General features: G+C 56.9%; 1 protein-coding gene across 2 annotated transcripts in view; it reads right to left on the bottom strand.

Annotated features, from left to right (window-relative positions):
- The window catches only part of MYO18B (myosin XVIIIB), a 56,969-nt gene that overhangs the window by 2,944 nt on the left and 29,228 nt on the right, over positions 1 to 24,797 (bottom strand). The window contains exons 31-42 of one of the 2 annotated variants that reach the window (XM_068412284.1): positions 23,998 to 24,198; positions 23,792 to 23,902; positions 22,573 to 22,677; positions 19,735 to 19,881; positions 16,564 to 16,677; positions 16,091 to 16,207; positions 15,368 to 15,451; positions 14,067 to 14,204; positions 13,699 to 13,884; positions 6,002 to 6,135; positions 4,853 to 4,894; positions 4,334 to 4,495 (exon numbers count right to left, since the gene is read on the bottom strand). In XM_068412284.1, the coding sequence (XP_068268385.1) occupies positions 4,334 to 4,495; positions 4,853 to 4,894; positions 6,002 to 6,135; positions 13,699 to 13,884; positions 14,067 to 14,204; positions 15,368 to 15,451; positions 16,091 to 16,207; positions 16,564 to 16,677; positions 19,735 to 19,881; positions 22,573 to 22,677; positions 23,792 to 23,902; positions 23,998 to 24,198 (1,541 nt within the window). The remainder of the gene's footprint in view (positions 1 to 4,333; positions 4,496 to 4,852; positions 4,895 to 6,001; positions 6,136 to 13,698; positions 13,885 to 14,066; positions 14,205 to 15,367; positions 15,452 to 16,090; positions 16,208 to 16,563; positions 16,678 to 19,734; positions 19,882 to 22,572; positions 22,678 to 23,791; positions 23,903 to 23,997; positions 24,199 to 24,797) is intronic. The other variant, XM_068412285.1, reaches the window with a different exon arrangement.

The following is a 24,797-nucleotide window of genomic DNA, read 5'->3' as shown; positions in this document are numbered from 1 at the left end:
TTTATCTTAAATAACTCTACATCGGCCAACTCAGCTAAATCCAGGCACAGGGTGTGTGATGTGACCAACCTGAGCTCTGCCAAACCAACACATACCTCCAAATGTCCTTTTTTTCTTGACAGATTGCAGCAATATGTAGGATTTATTTTATTTCTGCCAAAGCCAAAGATTATTCACTAAAATTTTATGAAACCAGCTCTCAAAGCAACCCCCCCCGAATGCATCTTAACATTATTGCAGGGTGTGTTTCACCCAGGGTCCTGCCAGGGAGGTAAAGCGACTGTGAAAGGCAAGAGCCAAGTAACGCCCGGCCAAGGCCAAGCAGGAGCAGGACGTCCCAAGGGACATCCCCCCAAAGCACCTACATTGGTTTGAAGGGCTGAAAAGCTGTTTTCTGCCTGTCCCACTGCAGGGGAAGGCAAAGGGCCTCTGTGGCAGGACACGTGTGAAAGGGAGCAGGCGCTGTGCTGTGCCTCTCCTTGGGACACCGCGTTAGCTCAACGACACCCGGGTACTATCTATAGGCTGCTCGTGCACAGAATCTGTCTGAGGAAGGAAGAAGGAGGGAAAAGGAGAGCGGAGGGCAGAGTAAAGCAGCAGAACCTAAACAGAAACACATCTCCAGGAGGCCAGCAGGCGTGGGAGCAGCAGTCAAGTTGTACATCGCCGGTAATGAAGCATCCTGCCCAGGGAGTGCTGGGGCTGCCATGGGAATGGGTGAGAGCGGATAATCCCGGCCACAGCGCCGGACCCGCTCAGACCAGGCTCCTCTGACCCGTGAAATAATTTACATGCCAAGGCGGTTTGCAGAGAAACTCCACGGCTGGGAAACGCAAGCGACTGCAGAAGCGATGGGGTCATGGAGCGGCTTCAGGTCCCCGGCGCCCGCTGGCATAACCCAGGGCACGGAGATGCACCCACAGCTCATTAAATGGGGCCAAACTGTTTGATTATCCAATGCAAAATGAATTAACCAGCGATTTAATCTCCCTGGAACACAGCAACCTCCAGGGCTACCCCACGCCGCCGCACCCAACGTTGCTGAAGCCTCACCGTTGATGAATAGTTTGAGACATTTCGATAACGCTGGTTTTTAGGAGCCTAAATTGCATCTTACCTAAATAGCTGGTGTAATTCTTCCATGAGAATTTGTACAGCAATTGCTCCGCTCACTCTCTCTGTTTCCAAATAATATTGCAAACTGACTGCTGCACGACTGGCTTTCATAAATTAAACAGCCGGCTTCAGTGTTTTCCTTTGGTCTTTAAGACTGAGATAAAAGTGAGCTGGAGAGGTGAGAAACACTAATGGACTGTGAACACGGACGGTTTACACGCCGCTATTTATTGTCCTGTTCAGCACGACAGACAGTTACTATTTTTATTAAAATCTTTAGAGCCTGAAATGGAGCGAGAGCTGCAAACACGGGGTCCAAGCAGGGACTGCTGCGTACCGGAGCATCCCCTGCCCTGGCTGTCAGCACAAGAGCCGAAGCCCGAGGCCGCCCCATCCACCCTTGGCTCTCCCAACAGCTCCTATTAGCCGCCGTCATTAATGAAACCCACCGGCACACGCCAGGGAAGGGCTGGTTTCCCCGGGGAAGCCGCATCTCCCCGACACGGCTCATCGGCCCGTGCGGTGCCGGCACGGGCACATCAGTGCCAGAGTCGTGGCGTGTTAACTCCGAGCAGCACCAGCTGCCTGGCGAGCGCATGCGGGGCCTGATTGGATTTTAAATGAAAATGCAAACACCCCTGGGGTTTACACGAGCAGCACAAAGGCACCGCGCGGTGGGGAACGCTGCGGGGACTTCTCTGCTTTTGACGCTTTTCCTCTCGCTTTCCAGCAGCAAAAATGCTCAGGTCCTTCCAGCACAATACATTGTCGTTTCCCCTCCTAGGAAGCCAAAACCACCTTCACCCACCTCCGGAGACCCTCCATTCCTCTAACCCTACCCTCATGGCTACCAAAACACCCCACGCCAACATCACGGCTACTCTCCTCCCGGCCCTACTCAAGCCTCCTCCCATGGCAGGGCACAAGCGCCAGACGGTCCCGTCCCACCCCGCAGCATCCTCTGCTTGTGCCTAAACCCCAGGCTGAGGGCTGACGCGCCGTCAGGAGCTCCCAGGGCTCGGGATAACCCTCGGGAGCCCCCCGGCCACTGAGCAAACCCCCCCTGGCCTCAGCCAAAGGCAAAAGTGGGGCCCGACGCAGGGCTGGGAAGGCATCTGTAAGCCAAGCGGAGTTCTGCAATACGCCATTCACACCAAAGCAAATGACATACAACAATAATTAGTGAAGATTACATAGCAATTAGCATGATTACAATTATGCTATTTGAAATAATTTATACAATAAAATCCACACATGCACTGCAACACATGACCAGGGATGGAAGTGTGGCTTGGATGCTTTTCCTGGTAGCTTGTAAATAAAGCCAAGACAACTCCATTTCAGGGAGAGAAAAGAGACTGGCCTAATTTCTGCCAGAAGAGGATTTTCTTGTCATGCCGTCATCTACAGAAGAGCTCCCAGTTTCCCGTATAGTGATTTGCTTTTGACATGATAATGTTTAAAAATAAACGTGTCGGATCCCCACCAGCCCTGGGACCCGGGCTCCTGCTTTGGGAACCGAAGCAGAAGGGGGAAGGCTGCCAGGGTGACGCCAGGGCTGGCGGTGCCACGGGGTGGGGGGACCCAGAGGCTGCAGGTCCGGTCCCTCCCGCACCTCAGCCCCTCTATCTGCCTGGCGAGGGGCAGAATGAACACATAAAGCTTTGAATTGGCTTCCTGAGAAAAAAATATCTAGTGGTTCACTCTAACCCTGCGCTGCGCTGTGCTCGCCGAGGCTGAGCCTGCTGGCCAGCGTTCTGTGCAGGCATTTCAATAGCAGAGAATTAAAGCAAACGTTAATCAAATCTCTCATTCCCGTACACTACACCGCCGCTAACAGCCTTCTATGCTTTCCTCTGGCGTTTGGCAGCTGTTTGTTCAGGAAATAGCCCATATGTGATGCTGAGAAGCGAATGCTGGGAAGATTCATTTTTCATTACTGGGTGCTTGTGTAAGACAAAGGAATCTTAATAAGGAAGAGCTCGTTTCGCTGATCTCATTTTATTACCTTCCCCGTCTCATCGCCTGTTTGTTTGCATTTCCTACAGCCTCCTCGCCAGTATTTCCATCGTAGGTTAGCTGAAGCCAAACACAGCTACGGCACCGGGATTTGCAATTCGCCTTTTCACGACCCCCAGGACGGAGGCAGATTGTCACACTGTTCCCAGGCCCAGGTACAAATTGCCTCTCACAATGGCCACGGCCAGACCAGCCACTTATTTTTATTAATCCCCAAGCTTGCGTTCCTGCCCTTCTACTATAAATCCAGTGTATTTCAGCTCAGAAATATGATATTAGCCATAACTTCTGATTTGCTGCCCTTCATTTACGATGGGAGGTGGGTCATTTGGCCCAAAGCAGCATCGAGGAATTACTTTCCTGATGGGTGCTGGGCTGGGGCGCAGGGTGGCTGCTCTCAGCGCTCCCACCCATCACCTCCCACAGGTCCCAGCCCTGCCCGACCACCCTTAAATTCTGCCTTCTCTCAGCAACGGACGGCTGCACACTGCTCCAGCGACCCACTGCCAGGGGACTTGCTCTTCAGAAAATTAATCCTGGCAATAGCTACTTTACTATGCAAAGCAGGTGAACACAGCGGGGACAGATCTCGCTAGAGTGGGAGCAGGGAGCTTAGTAATGTCTGTGATGCGATGGCAGCCTGCAGCCCCCCTCAAACCCCACCCGCCCGGAGCAGCTATCGACGGACCCGCACACGAACGGGGAGCAGTGCTCGGGCCGCTCTCCGACGCCCTCACAGCCCACCAGCATTACCGTCAAAAATTCACATATTTTATATTAGAACTGTATAAACGCATCCTGTTTCCTGAGCAGCGAAAGGCGAGCATATGGCATACAAATCCTCAAATAGGCTGCGTCGCCTCTTTAAATTATCTCTAGAGAATACATCAAGGGATATTACTCTGCTTGAAGCGTGTTTTTGATGTAGCGACTTTCATCTAGCATTTCACTGATCCTGGCGTGGCAGTGACTACCTTCCTCGATTGGATGTTTTAAGCTGAAACACCACGGGTCCCCCCCAGCTCCTCTCTGCACCTCCTGAAGCGCTCGCCGTCCCCGGGCCAGCACCTGCAGCACCCCGCGATGAGCCGAGGGGCTGCCCTGACCCGCTGTGGCGGGCACCCTGTCCGGGGGGACCAGCCATGTGTCTGTCACTGACGGAGGTGGCTGTGCCCGGGGCAGGCTGGGGGTCCCTTACCTCGGGCCCTGGGTGCTACGGCTGCCGATGGACTGCGCCGAGAGGCTCCCGGCCACGCTGGCACCCGCCGGGGAAGACCAGCCTGCAGATGACCCTGGCCAGGACTTGATGCTGTCTGCAGGCTCCAGACTGAGCGTGGAGCCGACGCTGGAGCAGGCGTCCCTGTGGGGAGAGATGAGGCTCCGTTAGCTCTGCATGCACAGGCAGGAGGGCCCGCGGCGCCGGGAGGGGGTCCTGAGAGTGAGGCCGGGCACAGCCCAGTTTTCCTTCAAAGCCACAGATCAGCTTCATATTCTCAAATTGCAGCCCAGAGAGAGCATCCTGCCCGCTTTAACAGAGGGAGCTCCTGGGAAAGCGAGCGGGTCGACGGGCACACAGGGCACATAAGGGCAGCACATCCAAAAGCCCATCCGTGCCCAGTGGAGCACGGTGCGTTGGTGGGCATCCAGTGGCTGTAACCCATCGCCCAGCCTGGGGAGGGCTCCCACCCCTCCCTGGCAGCTCCCCGGGCTCACTCACCTCTCTTTCCTGGAGCCAGGTGACTCCCGCGCCGTCTGCACGCTGCGAGGGACAAAAAGAGAGACTCAGCCGCGGCGCTGCCCGTGGCCTGCACGGCCACCCCGAGGCAACCGCGTGAGTCTGACGAGATGAAAACCTCCCAGACTCACCGTACCACAGCCTGCTGCCGCTGCCATCGAGCAGGGTTTGGCCTGAGCTGGGCAACTTACCCCCCAACAGCCCGAGCGGGGCAGCAGTGGGGCCATTGGCATCACACTGCACGGCTAAAGACCTCCTCACCCGCTCCCCGCACCCCCCAGGCCCTGGGTGCCAGAGGGACCCCAGACCCACACCCCCAGCAGCGCAGGTTGGGTTTGCACCCGCAGAACATCTCTGCTGTGCCCGTGCTGGTGAGGGCAGGCAGCAAAACATGCAGCTCATCCTGCACCAGCCCAGCCAGGAACACTTCCCACCTCCCGCTAATGTGTCAATTGTATTGGAAATTGCTTTTTTTTGGTGAAGAAGCGTATTTCTGAGCTCACAGTTTCTATCTCGCCCTTCCCTGGTTTAATCACTACATAAAGAAAAAAATCTCTTCTCACGGCATGGTGACAAGCACACCTCTGCTTTTTTTTAAATGCATTTAGCTGTTTTGTCTCCATTTGTCACGATGCCCCTTTAGCAGTGTAGCAGAGGGGAGAATTGAAGGGCTGTAGAAACAACACCTGAAAAATTCACTGGAATTTTTTTCCCGTTTCTTCCCAGTAAAGTCTTCTACCCAATCTGCCCAGTGTCGCTGCTTCCTCCAGCTCCACCTCCTGTGGCTGAGCACAGTGCAGGATTTTTCAATCCATAAACCCAGCGCTGGGGCACCCGCTGATGCACGGCAGCACGTCACGCTGCTGGGGACGGGAGGTTGCTCTGCAAATGGGGCTATTTCCGCCCTTTTTGCTTACTTTACGTTGGGCCACACGGTAATTTTTCATGAAACCTTCCATTAACATGAAGTTCCTCGTTCATAAACACGTGCTGCTGCAGCAGAAACGCGCGAGGATGCTGATGTGCAGCTACAGCCACTCTGGCATCGCCCTTGCACAGTGCAGCATCCTTCCCCACCCCAAAGCACCCGAGCCTGCCCCTCTGCAGCCCCCCAGCAGCCCCTTGCCTCACCCCTCGGCATCGCTCTCCTCGCTGGACCGCAGCTCCTCCAGGGCCGCCTGCAGGTCGGCGATGCGCCGGATGGAGGTCCCCAGGTCCGCCTGCAGGACCTGCCGCACCGCCGCCAGCTCCGCCAGCTGCTGCTCCTGCACGGACGGCACCGGGTTAGCGCCGGCGCCCCGACACGGCTCCCGAACCGTGGAGGCGTCTGCTGAAAGCCCCCCCAACCCCAGCGCTCGCCGTGCCCTGCTGCGTGTGCGACAGCTTGTGAAGTGCAAACTTCACCTTCAATGAGAAGAGGAGCGAATGAAGCTGAACCCCTCCGTGACCGGCCAACACCCCCCACGGTGGAAAAAGGCTCAGAGGAGATGAGGAAAACTTGGGGCAGAACATAAGGAGCCACCCGCGATGGCTGTGCAGAACCCAGACTTAACTCTGAGGAGGGGAGGGAGACCTTGGGTTTAGGCACGCAGCTGCACCAGGGCACCATCAGGTTGTGCAAACAGCCCTCCCAGAGATAATTAGTAGAGAGAAATGACTTCCTGAGCCAGCCAGACCAGCGCAGGGGAAGCATATATGTAGCTCAGCCCAACACAGACTATAAAACCTCGACAAGTAACAAAACAAACTTTGAGGAGAACAACGGGCTTGAGCTGGCGTCAAGCCCCACATCCCCTCTGGGCAGCTGGGGATGCCCAGCGCCGTGGCAGTGGGTGTACAGAGCCCAGGGACAGGCAGCGCGTCTGTGTAGTAGCTCAGGTGTACGTTGCAATTGCTGCCTTGTGCCCGTGCTGGGATTTCAGCACAGCACTGTACCGCCCTGCGAAGTCAAAACGTAATGCCAATATACCAAATGGGTAAATTGATATTAAACATTAACCCCCCCACCCTGTGTGGAACATGTAAAAGCAGCTGGTGTGAGCACCGTGTCCCTGCCAGGGACAGAGCAGGGCACGGACCGCGGGGATGCTGCCAGGCGTTTTGGGGCTGCTCCTCCGCTCACACCTATCGTGAACCTGCTTGGAAACAAAGCCCTTTTCAGAAACTCTGGAGCTGATAAGAAAACCCAGAAACTCAATTCATAATTTAAACTACAGGGACAAAAACCAGACGAGCAGCACAAGACGGATGGCTCCGTGAACCCAGTATCACAGCACACCAAGGATGCTGACCTGGCACTGTTCTCCCACCGTGGCTGAGCACCGCCGTGTTCACCCAATTCCAACTCCTTTCAGCCTGGAAGGAAATCTTCCTGCCGTTTTCCAAACCATCACACGGCAGAGAGAGAAGGAGAGCAAGCGCGAGCTGCAAATTCACCGTGACTGAAGCTGCCAGCTGTAAAATTGCCATCCCGGCGGTGACAAGGTGAGGGATGATTTGCAGCGCGGGCTGCGACAGGCCACGGCGCAGGAGCCGGCAGGCTGTCAGGGTAAATAATGAAAGCCCTGGGATCACCGGGTGTGCAGGCCCGAGGGGAAGAGCATCTCTTCCCTCAGTTCATAAAAACATGCAAAGAAACACCCCAGTTCAGGCTGCACAGCGTCGCAGTTGTGTCTGGAAACGCGCCGGGACTGGTGAAAACCTGAACGCTGCCCAGCAGCTCTGAAACTCATCGTTTACCTCCCGGCTTGGGCAAGTGCAGAGGGTGGAAAGGACCCGTTTTGCTGTGGAAACTGCTCCGAGTCGCGTGGGGCTGGGCAGCAGAGATGCTCCCCACGCCGGGGCTGACCCCACAGACAGCCAGGGGCTGGGGATGGGGCACACGGTGAAACGCTGACCCCTGAGAGGAGAAAAGCCCAAGGGGAGAAAACCCCAAGCTTCGGCTGGCACCGTGCCTGTATTCAGCTATTTACAACTGCAAGACCAGGCAGTAAAACAACTGCTAGATAAAAAGCTCAACCCTTCAAAGAGGCTGATAAGAGTCTCTATTGAACTAGTTCCTCAGCTCCAGGATGCAGCGCAAATTAAATATAGTTCAGTGGCTGCATTTAATTCCTTTCTTCCGTTCTGCTGTTATTAACCTGACAGTGGCTGGCAGGGAGGCAGCCAGGCACACAGCAGCACACGTCCCTCCCGGCACCCCGACCCCACTGATACGGAATCCCCCGGGTATGGCTGCGGGAGCAGCAACCAGCATGTCCCAGTAGCTGGTGGGGTCCCCCCGGCTCGTGGGGTCCCCCCGGCCCCACTGCGTGACAGCCATGGGAGCGCCGAAAGGAATGGGACCACGGCGGGGCTGATGCTGCTGAGCCGGAGCACATCGCAGCTCCAGAGGATGCTGCAGCCAGCGAGGAGGAGGAGGAGGAGGGGGAGGAAGAGGCTGGCAGAGCTGCAGTCAGGCCAGGGGCAGAGCGAGGGGAAATGGTCCGAGTAAATGTGCTGCTCAGCATTTTGGGCTCAAATCAGTGCGAAATAGAAAGGCTCGTGCTTACAGAGCTGCAGAGCGGCTGCATCCATCAGCCCTGTGCTCCTCACGGCAGCGCTGGGGTGGGCAGGAGGCTGCAAACCCCACGTCCCACCCGTCCCAGATCTCATGCATGGACACACTTCATGTTTTACCCTGTATCATAAAACCATCTCAAGGAAGGGAATAATTATGTCAATATAATTAAATTTCAAATGCAAAAAAACCCTATCTTCATAATACAAACTGACAAGAATGGTCCCAGCATCAGGCCGCTGCCATCCCGGGGAGCGGTTAGACACCTTTGCCACACGTTGTTTCAATCTAAATGTAAATGCAAGAAGCATTTCCCTTTCACTACCGCAACTGGTCTGAGCGATTCCATCCTCATGCAGGATGAACTGCCAAGCGCTGCTGGCTTTTTGTTATCTCCGAGCAAAGAAGGGGAAAAAAAAAAGGGGGAATATATTTATTGAGAAAACTCATAACTCGCCTGCTCGCGTGACTCTGCTGAAGCACATTGTGACTTGGTGGCCACAGCCATGGCCAGCCGGCCACTGCCCTGACCACAGGAGAGAAACCACGTGTGACACTGAAGGAGAAGCTGCTGGGGAGCAGGGCCTGGGGGAGGAAAGGTGCCTTGCACGTCATTTTGCCTGTGTTATTCATCATTAATGGCCCGTTATCAGAGCTGGCGCTGCTGATGAGGGGGAACCCAGACGGCTGCTGGCGGGGCTGCAATCAGAGCAGTCACGCTGATGAACGGGGCTTGTAAAGCAACAGCTGCCTGGGGAACCAGCCCCTTCCACTGAACCAGGGAGGGGGCGAAGGCTGGAGCAGCTGCCCCCACGCTGCACAACGCCTGCGGAGCCAGGCAGCAATTTTCCAACAGTCTATGAGATTGCTGCCGCTCCTCAGGGATCTGGTATGCACCGCACGGCAAACTGACCCGCCGGGGGATTTCATCCCCAGTCACACACACCCCTTAGCCGGGCTGCTCTTGCCAGCCCACGGCACACCAGGAGCAGCGTGGGGCTGCACGGGCTCAGGAGCATCCTCTGCCCATGAACTCCAGTCCCCATCGGCACCCGCAGACCTGGCTCCTTCCACCACACCAGTCAGCCGCACGCAGCAGAAACCAGCCCAACCAGCTCGGAAACCCCGCCCGATGGGTATTTTATAATCAATAAATAAACTGTACATTCTGCCTGTTTTTTGCATAAATTTCCAAATTAGATTCTGCCACTCACAGCATCTCAGCGGACAGATCGCCCCGGAGCACAGCGCTCCCAAAACCCAACGGCACCCGTCCACTGCCAGGTCAAAAGCATTTATTTTAGAAAGCGGAGGTTGATTCCTGCTGACAGGGAGCCTGAATTAAAGGCTCTGCCAAGACAAGGGGCTGGGAGCTTGATGTGGCGGTAGAGGTCAAGACAAGCGCGGGCTCTGCACCAGGCAAGGACAGCCAGCAAGGATGAGGAGAGGTGGGCCGGCAGCTCCCCGGAGGGTCCCTGCTCCTGGGGGGGGTGCCACCCTGCTCTGTCCCTGTGCAGCCCGCAGGCGAGACCCCAATGCCTGCTGTCACCCCGAGCATCGCCGGGGCTGGGTCTTGTCCAACAGCCAGAAAGAGATGCTCCCACCCCGGGCACCCTGTGCGGCCTTGAGGGCACCAGCAGGCACCTTGAGGGGCTTCAGCCCCTGCCCAGAGCCAACCTGGAAACGGGGGAGCAGGGGACACCCCAGCTGGCAGCTCCCTCCTGCCTACCCCCTCATTCCCCCCTCTCTCCATTGCTTTGCTTTCATTGCTTCTCTGGAAAAGGATTTCTAAAACCTCTTTAAGAGTTTCTTTTTCATCTAATTTTGTCTCAGAAGCATTTGAAGATAAGTTAAAGAGAGCTAAGCAAAAGCAGCACTGAAATAATTTACAGGACTATAAAGGATGCCAAGGCGGGTACCGCAGCCTCGGCGCCGGCTTTTATTTGTGTTTGTGGTGCTGCTGTCACAACATCACCTCCGCAAGCCCCCATCCACCTGAAGTGAGGCGTAACCTAATTAGTCCAATTTGGGTTGCTTCTATTTGAATAATTTAGCGTACACCTGCAGTATTCATCAATCATTATTATTTTTAATTAAGTAATTAACTCGCAGGTTTTTCAGAAAGTTTGAAGTGACAAAATTTCTGCGGTTGAAGCGTGGAGCGAGACGGAGCGAGCGGCTCTTTCCGCGTTACCGGTAATTGGTGCGAGCAGCCACAAGTGCTGATGATTTCCTGAAGAATTTACTTCTTTAATGGCACACGAGAAGTCACACCCTGCCTACAACAGCCCTAATTAGCGCGTGTACAGCCGAGCTTTCACTCGCGGCTCCTCCATCACCCAACCTCACCTCTAAGGACTGGCTCCCTTTGATGATAATTGTCCTCACACTTAGTCAAAGTCATTCATTAGCTCTTAAAGAGCTCGGGAGGAGCCAGGAGCAGGAGGAGCTGGGGCCGAGGCTGCGGGACCATCAGAGGGTTTGGTGGGACCCTGCTGGGAGCTGCAGGTTTGCCTGGGTGGGAGCGCGGCATTCCCAGCTGGAGGCACAAACAGCTCCCACTTGCTTCTCAAGTTCGCTGAAAGCAGCAAAAAATCTTCAAGGCTCATAAATGAAAAAAAAAAATCACAGAGATCAGGCTGTAATGTGGTAGAGCACGCTGGGCTGCGTGGTGATAACAGGCTGCGTTACAAAGGAGATCTGCCATCGTAAGAACCAGAAAAAAGGTTATTTACACTGTGACTCCCACCTTTTAAAAAAAAAGTGTGAAGAATATCTTCACACCTGTACTTCAGTGTTCAGTAAAAATAGTTTATCATGCTGATGAACTTCACAGCTTCAGTAAAGGAACTGTGAAAGGAGGGAGATGCTCTGCCAACAGCTCTGCAACAACAGCCCCGTCAGGGCAAGGCAGGGGCAGGGTCCTCAAGCAGTGCCCCTGCCCCTGCCCAGGGCTTTTAGTGACAGCTGTGGACAGCCAAAGCAGCTGAGACGAGACCTCTTACAAACACACCCTTGCCTCCCCGATGCTCGTGACGGACCATCTACCCATCTCCAGCACCATCTCCAGAGCACCGAAGCCGGGAGCCGTGCCCAGCACCCAGCACCATCCTGCCCTTCAACGCATCTCTTAAACCCTGACAGTGTGTGGCAAGTCCACAACCTCGCGACTGTTTATTCAAATAAATCAAAAAAAAAAAATTGTTAGGTGCAGACCACGACTTAAGCAATGTTAAGTGAATAATTCATGCAGTATTTATAATTGATGGGGGATTTAACAGGAGCAGAGCCGTAAGTGGCTTTCTATTAACTATTGATGCTCTCCGCTCGGCAGGCACGGCTGGGCTCTGCGATCACAGCTCTCCCGCGATGTTTTATTTAAGCGCTGTTAAGAGTACACACAGTCTGGGGGGATGCCTCTGCTGCCGGGGAGCGCCGCGGCAGCCCCTGCCTCCCACAGCAGCCGTACCGCGGGGGGTTCCTGCAGAGCAATCTCCCTGCGCTGGCAGGGAGAAACCAGGGGCTGGTGTGATGAGTGTGGGGGAGCTCAGCCGCTGCAGGGCTTGTCTGGCTCCTTCCTCCTGCCCCCGCTGCCAGATAACCCCAAATCTCTGGGGGTCCGGGTAAAGCCAGACCCCTCAGTACTGGCTTATGAGTTTGTCTGTTTATGGGGTTTTGTGTCTTATTCCAGGGAGGTGCCTCTAAAAATCCCTTTCAGACTTCTTTGCAAACTTCATTTGTGAGAACAGAAACATGCTAAGAAGACCAAGTATCTCGCTACACCCATCATTCACATCCTCGTATGAGACACTCAAAAAGCTTCTAAAAATATATATGCACAAACACAAAAACACAGTTAAAGGAACCCACCCGCATCCTAACAGACAGCGCGTCTGTGTTCCAAACCATCGCGTTTCCAACAAAGCTGAAACACGCACACAGTCAAGCCGTGTCTCACTCAGCACCCGCAGGGAAAGCAGCAGGATCCGGCCCTGGGTGGGCTGCTGCGAGTGCCACGGGCAGCCTGGCATGGCCGGGGCTGGCGGGCACACAGGGGCACCCAGCAAAGCACCTGGCTGTAGAGTCTCCTGACTCCAAAGAGCATTGATGGCTGCGTGACTCTGACCCGGAGGGGAGACGCGTTTTGTGCCCGGGGCAGCGTGTCCCCGCAGCCAGCGCTGCGAGCGAGCACGGAGGGTTGAGGGTGGCAGAGCAGGGACACAGCCCACTCCTGGCACAGTCAGGGTGGGTGGAATAACTCACACGGAAGCACCATTCCCTTCAGAAAGGCTGGCAGCCTCAGGGCGGAATAAACACAGAAATCTCCTTGATTGTTAAATAAAAGATTATTGATAAAATAACTGCTTCTAATGTTGCTGTGCCGCCAGCAGAAACGCAATATCTTTCAATTACTGCTTGGAAGCAAGGCTTTCCTTTGGTTTACTGGAAAAAAACAATACGAAAAAGGATGCTCGTAGAGGACTGTAAAACGAAGGTGAATCTATTTTTGCCGTACTCCAAATCTGGTCGGGGCTTTGTGTGCACACAGAGCACATCAGCTGCTTGTCGCGCCGTCTGACACGCTGCCGTGCCGCGGGGGGGTTATTTATCCAGGGCCAGGAGTGCGACGAGGAGCTGGTGCTCGGGCTGAGCCCCGGCACGCCGAGCCACAAGGCCGGCTTTCGGCACATGGGGGCTGGCAGGAGGAGAGGGCATTGCCCCCATCCCGGGGGAGCGCTCGGCCCCACTGCGGGTCTGCCCGGCACGAGGAAAACCAGCGCAAGGAGGTGCGGGAATGACCTGAGCTGCTTCTCGGCATTTCTTAGAGCTGAGCCAGCAAAGCAATCTCCTTCTTGGAACAAAACACAGAGCAGAAGGACTGCCCAGGCTGCCAGCCCCGCGATGGAGACACGAGGTGCCTCGGTAACAGCTTCGGTGCGACGGTTTGGGGTGGCAGAGGGGCGCGAAGCAATTCCCTGCCCCTCTGAGCGCTCCAGCTCCGCTCGCCAAAGCTGAGCCTGACACCCCAGCACTGGCAAAGCCCAGGGCAGCTGCGGGAGCAGCCTGGGAAGCACGGCTTTACCTGCGTGGGGGCCGGCTAACGGCGAATTGGCCAGCTCCAGACACAGGGCGCACACAGCACCGCACAGAAAATTACTTATCTGGGACCCTTGGGCCAACTGCAGGTTAGGGAGGGGTGACCTGCAGCAGCAGCAAACCCCCCCATGGCCCCGGGGCTGCGTGAGCCCGCGGGGCAGCACCCCCTTACCAGCTCCACGCGCCGGCGGCTGGACTCCAGCTCCCTCTGCACCAGCTCGTCCATGTCAGCCTTCATCTCCTCCATCCTCCTCTGGTAGTACCTGGTGCTCTCCTTCTCCCGCGCCTCCGACTCGGCCGCCTTCTCCAGCTCCTCGCCCATCTTTATGATGCTGTCTCGCAAGCGCAGCACCAGCACCTGGGGAGGAGGGAGCGAGGTCAAGCAAGGGGGATGGAGATGAGGAGTTATGAAGCTCTCCACGAGCACCCAGTGATGTGGAGAGCACTCCCTCCCCTACGTGCACCACAGAGCCAGGCACCCCAGCTCTGCACCCACAACAGGCAGTGCCATCCCCGGGGCTCCGCGGCCCCTCCACGTACCTCGAAGCGCTTCATCTGCACGCCCTGGCAGTCCAGCTGGCTCTCCAGGTCGCGGATTCGGGCTTCCTGCCGGCTCACGACGGCACGCGCGGGCGCGCTCTGCTCCAGGAGCGCTGCCCGGGCCTGCGCGGCCTGCAGCTGGGCGAGCACAGGCCGCGTTAGCACCGCTTGGCCCCCTCCCAGCCACCCCACTGGCCCCTCGCCCCACACACACCCCCCGTCCCACTCCCAGCTCCCCCACCAGCCCCTCATCCCCCAAACAAGCCCCGTCCTCCTCCCAGCTCCCCCACCAGCCCCTCGCCGTGGCTGACGTGCGCCCGGGCCTTGCGTGGCTCCCAAGGTGACGGGGCCCTGCGGAAAAGCGTCGCCTGCGGCTTCCCGAAGGATCCCCCGCTGTTATGTCACGCAGTAAATGCACGACACAAACATGTATTTTTGCATGAAAAACGTGCTGGCGAGGCGGCACGTGTCTGGGTCACTTTTGCTTTTCTCACACACTCTTTCAGGCGTAAAGATTCAGAGTTTACCCCTGTGTGAAAAGCTGCTTGGACCGAGTTGTTTCTTCAGCCGTTACACCGGGATCTCCAAAGCAAACTGCCCTTTCAGTGATCCCGGTACAAGTGTAGTTCAGATTTTGTATTTGACCCAGAACTACGGGAATTTGTCTCCTTTTATCTGGCCTGTCTCTAAAGCACCACCCGCTCCGCCTGGGAGGGAGCGAGTCCTGCTTCTGATCCCTGGGCAGCTTAGCTACGCTCCAATAAAGCACTTGAGTTAATGGGATTACTCATGTGTTTAAAATTAAATCCACGCACTCCAGGAGGGTCGGTGCAGCCGCAGAGGCGAGGCAGCAGCACCCGCCGGCTCCCAGCCCAGGGTCAGCCCCATCGCGGCCACAGCACCGGCAGCTCGGGAGGGGAGGAAGGAGAAGCAGGGCTCTCTGTCCCGAGAGCCTGGCCAGGGAAAGCTTTCTCCAGCCCAAGGCCATTGCCGGCAGAGCCCCCCGGCCCCATCCTGCCCATCGGGTCAGGGCTGCGGGCATGCGGCAGGCAGACAGCGGCCGCTGCACCGTGCCGCCCTCGGGGGCACACGCAGCGCGTCAGGAAGAGGAGAGGAACCTGATGGCTCTCCTACAAAGGAGAGATGGCTTTGAACCCCCGGGGTAGAGACTTGGGCTCATTTCAGACAAGAACATGGCACCCATGACTGGCACTGGCAATGCACTGGGCACAGACAGCAGAGGACGGCCGGATGGCTCTCGCTCCTCCGCGCTGGGTGCTACGGGCTGGGGGGGGAATTACCTTCTCCTGAAGGCTCTGCTTCTCTTTCTTCACATCCTCTACCTGCGTCTGCAGCTCCTGGATCTGAGCGATATCCGTTGCCGACTGTGGAAGGAGAAAGCACAGCAGTGGGAGCAGACCCCAGGGCTCAGAGCAGATCCCAGGGCCCGGAGCACCAAAACAGCGAGCCTCTCCTGCACTGGACTGAAGGAGCTTAATTTTTCTGTCTCAATGCAACTCTCCTAATTTTTGAAACACATATTTGTAGATCAGAAAAGAAACCATGTTGTCAAGGTCATTTCTCTCCTCAGGGTCCTTTCAGATACAGACTCCTGGCTCCGTAACACCAGCCAGCCCCCGCCTGCCCCACCATGAACCTTGGGGTCCCTCAGCTCCAGGCACAGCCTTTGGGAGAGCCTGCCTGAGGCTGGCTATCGCGCTGAAAGCCCCAGGGCTGTCTGCCAGCACTTTTTAAGCTCTGAGTGAGAAAACAGTGAAAGAAAGAATAGAAAAAGAGCCAGATGCAGATGCTACAGGATTTCCCAACTATTGAAACTAAAGCCAAGACACCTCTTGAAAGAAGACTCAGAGCTGTGACTCTCATCACAGCATCTGCTTCCTGGGGTCCTCCCCCTGCTGTGCACCCCTGGGGACTGCCCTTTGCTCTCAGCCAGGCTGTGGGGTTTTCCAAGTGCCCTCCTGGGGAGGGAGATGCTGCCCAGCTGCCCCTGCCCCGGCTCCTACCTGGGCGATCAGAGCCTTGTGCTTTGCCATGAGCTCATTCAGATCTTCCTGGTCCTCATCGATGCGTCTCAGGAGGTCGGCTCTCTCGTGCTGCAGCTGCTGCAGCTGCTCGTCCACCTGCGGGAGGACCCACGGGGCCGCTGGCTCGTGCATCCCACGGGGAACCCATCGCCCAGCACTGTGGCATCCTTGGGGACACGCCAGGCAGCCTCCGAGCCCGTGTTCACACCGAGGGAGGCAAAGGAAGCCCCTGCGTATCCGCAGAGGGGGACTGGAGGGGTGCTGCGCCCATGCAGTGATTTTATGCACCCATTAAGAGGCTGTTGTCCCCACAGAAGCTGGGTGATTTAGTAAATACGCTGATTATTGCTGATTTAGTCAAAAAGCTGACGACTGCTGTCAGACCCCAGGAGGTGGGGCTGTGCCGCGGCCCTCCCACCTCCCCAGCCCTGGCTCCATCTCCATGAACGCACCAGGGTCTTGTTTCTGCCGAGGGTCTCCAGCTCCGTGTGCAAGTTCTCCAGCTCCCGGGCCGCCGTCTGCTGGGACCTCTGGGCCTCTGCGCACTTCGCTTCGCTCTCTTCCAACTGGGAAAAAACGAGGGAGATCATGATCAAGGGAGCGCTCGGTGCCTGCAGAAACCACGTGCTGACTATGCTGTTCCCCTTGTGCACAGCCACGCCGGTTTACACTGCGCTCCCAGAGCTCCTCGATCTGCACATCCACCCTCTGCCCTGGTGAGGTAGAGCTGGGATCATTAATTTGCAAAATTATGTGAATTACACGTAATTCCTGATTAGAGCAATTCACGATTCGGAGTTTGCAAATGGGCTTTTCATGTGGCATAAATTGCATTTGCAAATACACATGAAATATCACATTTATAAATGCTAATTTGCTCTTGGTTTTCATAGCTCAGCCATTAAGACTACAACGAACTTAAATGAGCTGCAAACATCTGGAGATGCAGCATCATCCCACAGCCTCACACCGCCAGGACGGAGGAGTTTCCATAGGCTGTACCTGAACATCCAGTTCCTTCCTTTGCCCGCTTGGGTTTCTTTCTTTTCTTTATGAAAAAGAATACTAAACCCTCCAGCTTGCTGCTCACTTCCCATGCCCAGTCCCGTGCTGGGTTTGCTTCTCTTCCACCAGCTGAAAAACAGCCTTTATGTTTTGCATAAAGCTTGGGCAGCTGCTCCTGAAATGACCCGTGCGATAGCTGCTGGGACACAAAGGTGCCAACCAGGCTGACGGCTGGGTTCATGGCCAAGGGCTTTTCCTCCCGCCCAGCTTCGGGCTCCTCAGAAGCAGCCCTGACCACAACCAGCCCCTGGGACTGGCCTTTCCCCTGCTGTGATTACACTAAATCTCCAGATAGCTTAATCACAGAGAACGGGCTGCCCAGGGAGGTGGTGGAGTCACCATCTCTGGAGGGGTTTAAGAAAAGCCTGGCCATGGCACTTAGTGCCCTGGTCTGGTTGCCATGGTGGTGTCAGGGCAATGGTTGGACTCGATGATCCCAGAGGGCTCTTCCAACCTCAGTGATTCTGTGACAAACGCATCTCCAGGACCTCTCCTTAAACACCAGCTTCCCTTTCACTTTGTGTAATGGAATTTTCCCACTTGGGAAGGATAAACTGAAATCACCCCCCCCAAAAATGCATAATGCATGAACTTCTGAACAGCATTAGTTTGCTGTGCTACACCATCTGTTAAATACCTGCGTAAGAGGGATGCTGCAGCCTTATTAAGAAACAATGCCGTATTTCCAGCCATATGGGTTCTGATTAACGGAAATGTAGCATTTTAGCAAAGTTTTCATCCTTGCGGAGGTTTGTGGGCTGGTGGTAGGATGCGTTTGGCTTTTGAGAAAGGCGTCACGAATGCCATTAGAAATGGCTTCAATTTAAAGGAGGGCACAATCATGAGGCATTTGTAACGCACGCAGCCGCAGCGTTGGCGGCGCAGCACAAGTATCCCCGATACTGAGGCTTTCTGCTCTCCTCCTCCAGAGCGCCAGGCGGCCGGGCAGAGGCACCCGCCACGGGAGCTGGGGATGGACCGTACGGCACCGCAGACACAGGCAAGAGAAAGCAACCCCCTGCCCGAGCCTGACGTGCTGCGGGGACCCAGCTGCCAGGGAACAAGGAGCTATTCCCCTGGCGAGATGGGGCTGGATGCCACGGGGATGGCCACGCTGGCCGGGCAGAGCGAGCATCCCAGCATCGCTGCGGTGGCCGCAGTTGCTCCCTCTGCCATGAGATGCTGTGACCAGCTTGTAGAGCTCCTGTCCCACGGTGCAGGCACCCCAGGTACCCCACAGTGGCTGCTGCCCCGGACTTTGAGAAAAGATCCTAAGCTGGGTCTAAGCACCGCAGCTCACGTTTGCATCCTGTGGGAGAGGCAGTCAGTGCAAAACGTGAGCCATGAATTTGCACAGAATTGTTTTTCCTCTCCTTCAGCCAAAGAGCTGAGGGGATATTAAGTCCTTGGGGCTGCCAGCCCTGCACACTTGGGCACGGCTGCTTGGTCCCTCGGATCAGCACGTGGAAGAGGTCCCATGGCATCAGCCCACTGCAGCGAGCTCCGGCGCCGAGCGTAGGGCCCTGCCCAACGGCCACAAATCACCCGACTGAGAGTGCCAGGGGCTGGGCAAGAGCAAAGCAGGGGCTGTGCATTGTCTCCAGCCCCGAAGTGGGATTCAGGAAATACTGAGGGATGAATTGTTATCTGTGGCATTACAGCATTCGCTCAGTAATGTTTAAGAGAGAACTCATGAGTGCCAAAAATGGCCATTCCTGCTGCCTGCCCCGGGCATAGCAATCTCCTGCCCTGGCTGTCCAGGTCAGTGGCACAGGGATGGACATGGGCATGGGGATGGGCACGGGCATGGACATGGGCACTCTGTTGGCCACGTCAGGCCGAGCTCACCTTCCCCTTCTGCCTCGGCGCAGGTGGGAACAGCTGCTGCTCACAGCTGTTATTTATGCAGAACTATTATCTCAATTATATATGGATGTTGTTGGAATCACTCATGCCTCCCGATTAGTTTGTTTCCAGGGGAAATGTACAGCACAGATTAATTACTGAGCAGTTTCCAAGGACCAGCACTGTTATCTCAGCCCCGGCGCTGGGCATCGCGGGATGCACGTGCACGGCCAGCCCCGGGGTGGACAGCCCTGAGCCACCCTGTCCCGTGGCAGGGACCCCGAGCTCACCCTGGGGCTGAGGCCATCCCCAGCCCGGTGGGCACAAGCGTGGCACACACCTGCACCCTGTGAACCCGGGGTGTCTGCGCTTCACCTACGGCAAACCCACCGCGCTCCCTGCGCCCGCATCCCTATGGCAACGCCCGCCGAGCCCAGCGCCGCTGGCGCTCCTGATGAGGCAGATAGAAAACGCCTGAACAGAAGGTAATTAACGGGGCTGCGGGGAAAAAAAGGGAAAAAATACTTAACCACTGTTGGCTTAATCACAGAGAGGTGCTGCTTACAAGGAGCCCCTCGGCAGTGCGAGGGGCACTTCTGGGCGGCGGATGCTCACCCAGCACCGGGTCACCGCTCACCCCACACACAACCAAACCCAGGAGAGTCGTAAGTACTTCTCACAGCTTCCCCTGAGCCGAGGTGAAGGGCACCCACCTGCTTGCGCAGCCGCTCCAGGTCCTGGGTGCCGGCGCTGGGCTCGCCGGGGGTGGCCAGCAGCAGCTGCAGGTCGGCCAGCAGCGCGCGCGTCCGCCGCAGGTCCCGCCGCAGCCGCTTCTCCACGTCGAAGTCACGGTGGCCGATCTGGGGAGGGGAGAGAGAGGGTGTCCTGAGCCCTGCAAAACCTCTGTCGGACCTTTCCGTGCCACCCCGAGGCATTCCCCACAAAATTTGGGAATAGGGAAATATTTTGGTAATGCTGAAGTCAGGATGCAAGAAGATATTAAATATCTATATATAAATATGACAATTTTCCCTCTATCAAAAAAAATAATTCAATAGCTAAATGAAAGGGAGAAAATAAATTTTGTGGACATTAAAACTAGCAGATTCCACCAAAGCACCACATTTTTCCCCACCAGAAAGCTGTTCCTCTGAAAACATTTGCTCACCCCGGTCTCCATCTCCACGTGCCTGCCCAGCGAGCCACCCCCAGGGACAGAGGGACAGCCTGACCGGGGGGCACGGGTGGGCACTGTGGGTCCCCAGAGCCATAGCGTCCTGTCCTCACAGCCACCGGGCACTGCCACCCCCCTGGGAAACCAGCCTGGCCGAGGGGTCGGGTCAGAGAGCGGCAGAGCCAGAAGATGCAGGTCCAGCATCTGCGCCAAGGGCTGGCACAGAAAATGTAAAAGCCATCGCGTGAAAGGAAAAAAAGCCAGAAAAAAATCCCTCTGCCCCTTTGGGGAGAAGAGCAAGAAAGGCAGGAGGAAGCCCGAAGGGGAAAGAGAAAAAAAACCCAAAATGCTGCTGAGGAAAGCTTCATTAGGGAGTTATTTACACATCTGTAATGCAAAGTGTCTGGAGTCCCCGACAGCGTGGAGGGACACGGCCGAGGCCGACCGCGGTGGGAGGCAGCAACCCCTCGTGTGTGAACCCCCAGCAGTGCTGGGGAAATAACCGCTGGGTGGGTTTGGAGGCTCGTCCCGGGCAGCGTGGTGTCACCACGTTAACTCTGACGCCTTTTGAAGAAGGGATGGATGTAGGAAGCACCTTAAAAAAAACCCTCTACACTCCCCCCTCAAGCTGAGAGCAACCATGGTTACGAGGGTAAAGGAATTAGAAAAACACCAAATAAACACGGGCATGGTTTCAGTGCTTGATTTCAGACCCATTGAAGTGTAAGAGCGTTTTCCATTTACTCTGTTCTCCACAGCTCTTCTTGTTTCAAACCCGTTCTCCTATTTTTCTGTTTACTGGCTAAAATTAACTGCGCGGATTTGACCTTGTAACCTGGTTTAGAGCTGGCTGGCATTTACTGGAGCCAGAAATCGTGGGCATCTCCATTTCCTTAATTAGTTTTCTGGCTGGCTTTTATTTTCCCTTTTTTAATGAACTGCTCTGAAGCACGCTGCCCCTGCCCATCAGACGGTGTTTATACCAGCCCTGCCGCTGTCCCCGCTGTCCCCACAGCCCGCATCCCGGGCGCCGTTCAGCATCCCCCTCCCGCAGCTCGGGCTCTGTCCACCACCACAGCCCGTGGATTTTGTACCGCAGCTGGAAGCGGCCGCTGCTGCCTCCTCCCACCATCGCAGCCCGTTACAAAGCCAGGATTTCACTCAATAGCTGCTTTCAAGGCTCCGGCTGTGTCTCCCATACACCACAGCCGTCCCCAGCTGCACTGTCCCCTCTCCCCTTCACCCCTGAGGGGGCTGGGGGCTGCCTGGGGACAGTCCTGGGGAGGAGAAGGTGCCCCTCCTCGAGAGCCACCCTGGCCTTGCTCCGTGCAGCTCCTGCTGCCTCCTCATCCATCTTAGCTCTCCTCACCGAACAAGAGGGACGTCTCGGACCGAGAGGCAGTTATAATAATACCCTGCTTTTATACAGCAAGATTTATTCTGACAGTTCCCAAAACATTTCATAAGCCGGGAGCTGGGGGGACGTTATGGATAAGCCTTGTCAGACCATTTTGTGTCTCCTTGAAATATGCCCACCATCGCAGCGCTGCAAAGCTCCCCGATCCATCCCGTGTGATGAACACACGCAAGCGCCGAGCCCGGGGAAAGGTGAAACCCAGCTGGCTCGTGCCAACGGCCGGAGGATGAGTGCTTAATTACCACAACCCCAGCTGACCAGCACCCCTCTCCCGGGGTGCGAGGTGAGCTGCCGTGCGAGGGGGTCATGAGATGGTGGCGGAGATGGCACCGCTGAACGCACCGGGCTGGTCCTGTCCTCAGCCCTGGCAGCACCGTGGCCCTGGGGAAGGGCCAGGCGGGACCTTGCTTGGTCACCAGAGCTCCTTGAGCAGGAGCTGGTGCATGCGGCAGCCTCCGGGCCGGGCTGCTCGGCCACACTAAGTGATGCCCAAGCCCATAAATGCTGCTCAATAAGGCTGCGTCCAGCCCCTCCCCTTCCAATTTAGCAGGGAGCAGCTGTGTGTGCTCTTCCCATTATGTGTGTTTCAATCACTGCCACAGACACATTAGGGAGTGACAAAGGATTTGTTCAACAAATGTGTCTGGGACAGAATTCCTCTGCAAAGAGCAGAATCTGATAAACTGCTTTTCTGGGTGGTTGGAGCTGCTCCAGGGTTAGTCCTGGTTAGCCTGGCCCCCAGGAAAACACCAGCGTGGGGAAGAGGCGAGGGACGGAGGGTGTCACCGCCAGCTGCACGTACGTGACCAACCGAGCTGTTGCCCCCTCTGCTCCCTTTTTCACGGGCAGCGTGCTGAGCTGGGCTGGCCGGAGGTCACAGCACCCAGAGCAGAGCAGAACATGCTCCTCCCCGCTGGCAGCCCTGCCAGGCTGGCCCCGGGCCGGGCACCGTCCCCTTACCTGCTCACACAGGGTGGCGATGAGTCCTTCCAGGTCCTGCTTCTCGTGCAGCACCATCTGCTTCTCCTCGTACTCCTGTTCCAGCTGCACCTCCAGCTGCCGGAGCTGTGTGCGAGAAACAAGCCCAGCTCAGAGCCTGGCCACCCCCTGCCAAAGCCCTGCACCCTGCAGGGACCCGGGCAAGGGCAGGTGCTTTGCAGGAGGGAGCTGGACCCAGGGTGGCATCGCAGAGCTCGGCGAGGTCCAGCATGTCCAGCTGGGCAGGGGGTGGTGGAACCATGCTAACGAAGCGAGCCAGCCTGCTTCAGAGCCCGCTCCTCCCCTCGCAAGCAGCTGTGCCCGCAGGAGCGGCCGTGCCAGGCTGCGTCCCTGGCACAGCTCCCCGCAGCCCTCCCTGCACCCCCAGCTGCTGCTCAGAAACTGGGTTTAAACAGGGAACAGGAGCAGGCTGCTAAATATCAGTTGCTCTCCAGAGTGTCTCTGCCATTTACTCATTTGGAAAATAACACTCAGGCCACGCAGGGTGAGGGAGAGAAAGGATGAACGACACCCCATGGGCACGGCATCTCCCACCCAGGAGAGGGGCAGCACCGCAGGACCCTGAGGCAGCCCCCGGAGCCTCACGGCTTAGGGCACGGCTACGTGCTGGCAGGAGCAGAGATTGCCTCGTTCACCTTCCCATTTGTCCTGCCTTCCTAAAATAGCACACGCAAAGCCCCGCCGACCGCTTCGTTAAGCCTCAGCAATGTTAATTCGCTATCAACACCCAAGTACGCCCCAGGCCTAACAGCAGCTGGCTGCTACCTCGAAGGCTCCAGATCAAACGCCCTGGGGATTTCAGAGAAATTGGAATTCGTGTTTGCATTCCACCAGCCTCACAGCCGCGTTTTCTGTTCATTTTCTGTTCATTATCACCAAACACGAAGCCTTGGCTGGCTGCAGTTGGTGCCCTAGGGGCGATGCTGGTGTTACTGGGAGCACCGTGCCCATGCACTGCATCACACGTGGCTCTCACGCACCGTTCCTCCACAGCCCCTCACACCTGACCCACACCCTGAGTTTGCCCCCCGGGGCTGTGCCGGGGCTCATACTGGGCTGGTGGTGGGGAAGCAGCGCTCGCCCACCCCGCTGCTCCCCGGGAACGGCTCCTGCTCTGCCCTGCGGGCAGGGGGAGCCCCGGGGAGCGCCCAGCACTGTCCCCCCACATGCACCCACCTACCCGCCTCTGGCAGGACTGCCGCACGTCCTCCAGCTCCTCGTCCTTGTCCTCCAGTTCCTTCTGGTGGATCTGCTTCATCCGCTCTATCTCCAGCTCCAGCCGCTGGTGGAGCTGCAGGATGAACACACGGCGGTTCAGACAGTCCCGAGGGACAAGGACGGCGCAGGGACGAGCATCCCCAGCACCCCCAGCCCGCGCTGCATCACCTGCTCCAGGTGCTCGACGGCGGCCGTTTGCCGCTCCAGCTCTTTCCGCTGCTCGGCGGCGCTGGCCTCCAGCTCCCAGAGCTGCTTCCTGAGCGCGGGCACGGCGCGGGCGTCCAGGGCGCTGGGGGTGCTGAGCTCCTGCACCCGGCCGGCCAGCACGGTCGCCCGCTGGGCCAGGCTGGCCACCTCCGCCTCCTTCTGCTGCTCGGCAGGGCAGAGCGGCACGTGGGGGAGAGGGGACTGGCACAAGCACCCCGCTCCTAAAACCCGGGCTGTTGCCAACGGCACCAGCAGAAGCACCCCGGAGCAGTGGCAGGCAGCAGCCCCCTCCCCACCGTGAGCCCCCTCCCCACCATGAGCCCCGAGCGATCCTTTCCCTCTTGGTTTTGCTCCTGACCTCACCTTCCCCCTGTCCCCTAGGGGGGTCCCCCGCAGCCCCCGCTGCCTGGGACGGCTGGCAGCCGCCTTTTGGCCCCATCACACCGTGCCCCTGCCGCTGCGGGGGGCTCGACGGGCGCCCGGTGCAGCATTGTCCCTCAGGGGCAGTGTCCTGCGGCTTCTTGCAGGTGAGAGTGCGGGTGGAGGCGTGAAGAAAACAAGTGACTTCAGTAAAAATGACAGTGGGACTAATTAGCTGAACCACGGGATGGGCATCACTTGTAAAACACGACAGCCTTTCTTCTGGCAGAGGATAAAGTTATTGAAATACATCAGGCACATCCCAGAACTGCGCTAAAAGAAACTGCAATCAAGCTGCTGGTTTGTGCCTGATTGCCTCTGCTCTAATTGCACTAACGGTT

This window comes from Nyctibius grandis, chromosome 14, assembly GCF_013368605.1.
Source record: "Nyctibius grandis isolate bNycGra1 chromosome 14, bNycGra1.pri, whole genome shotgun sequence".
NCBI classification, from domain to species: Eukaryota; Metazoa; Chordata; class Aves; order Nyctibiiformes; family Nyctibiidae; genus Nyctibius; species Nyctibius grandis.
This window is presented reverse-complemented; position numbering and strand designations above follow the sequence as displayed.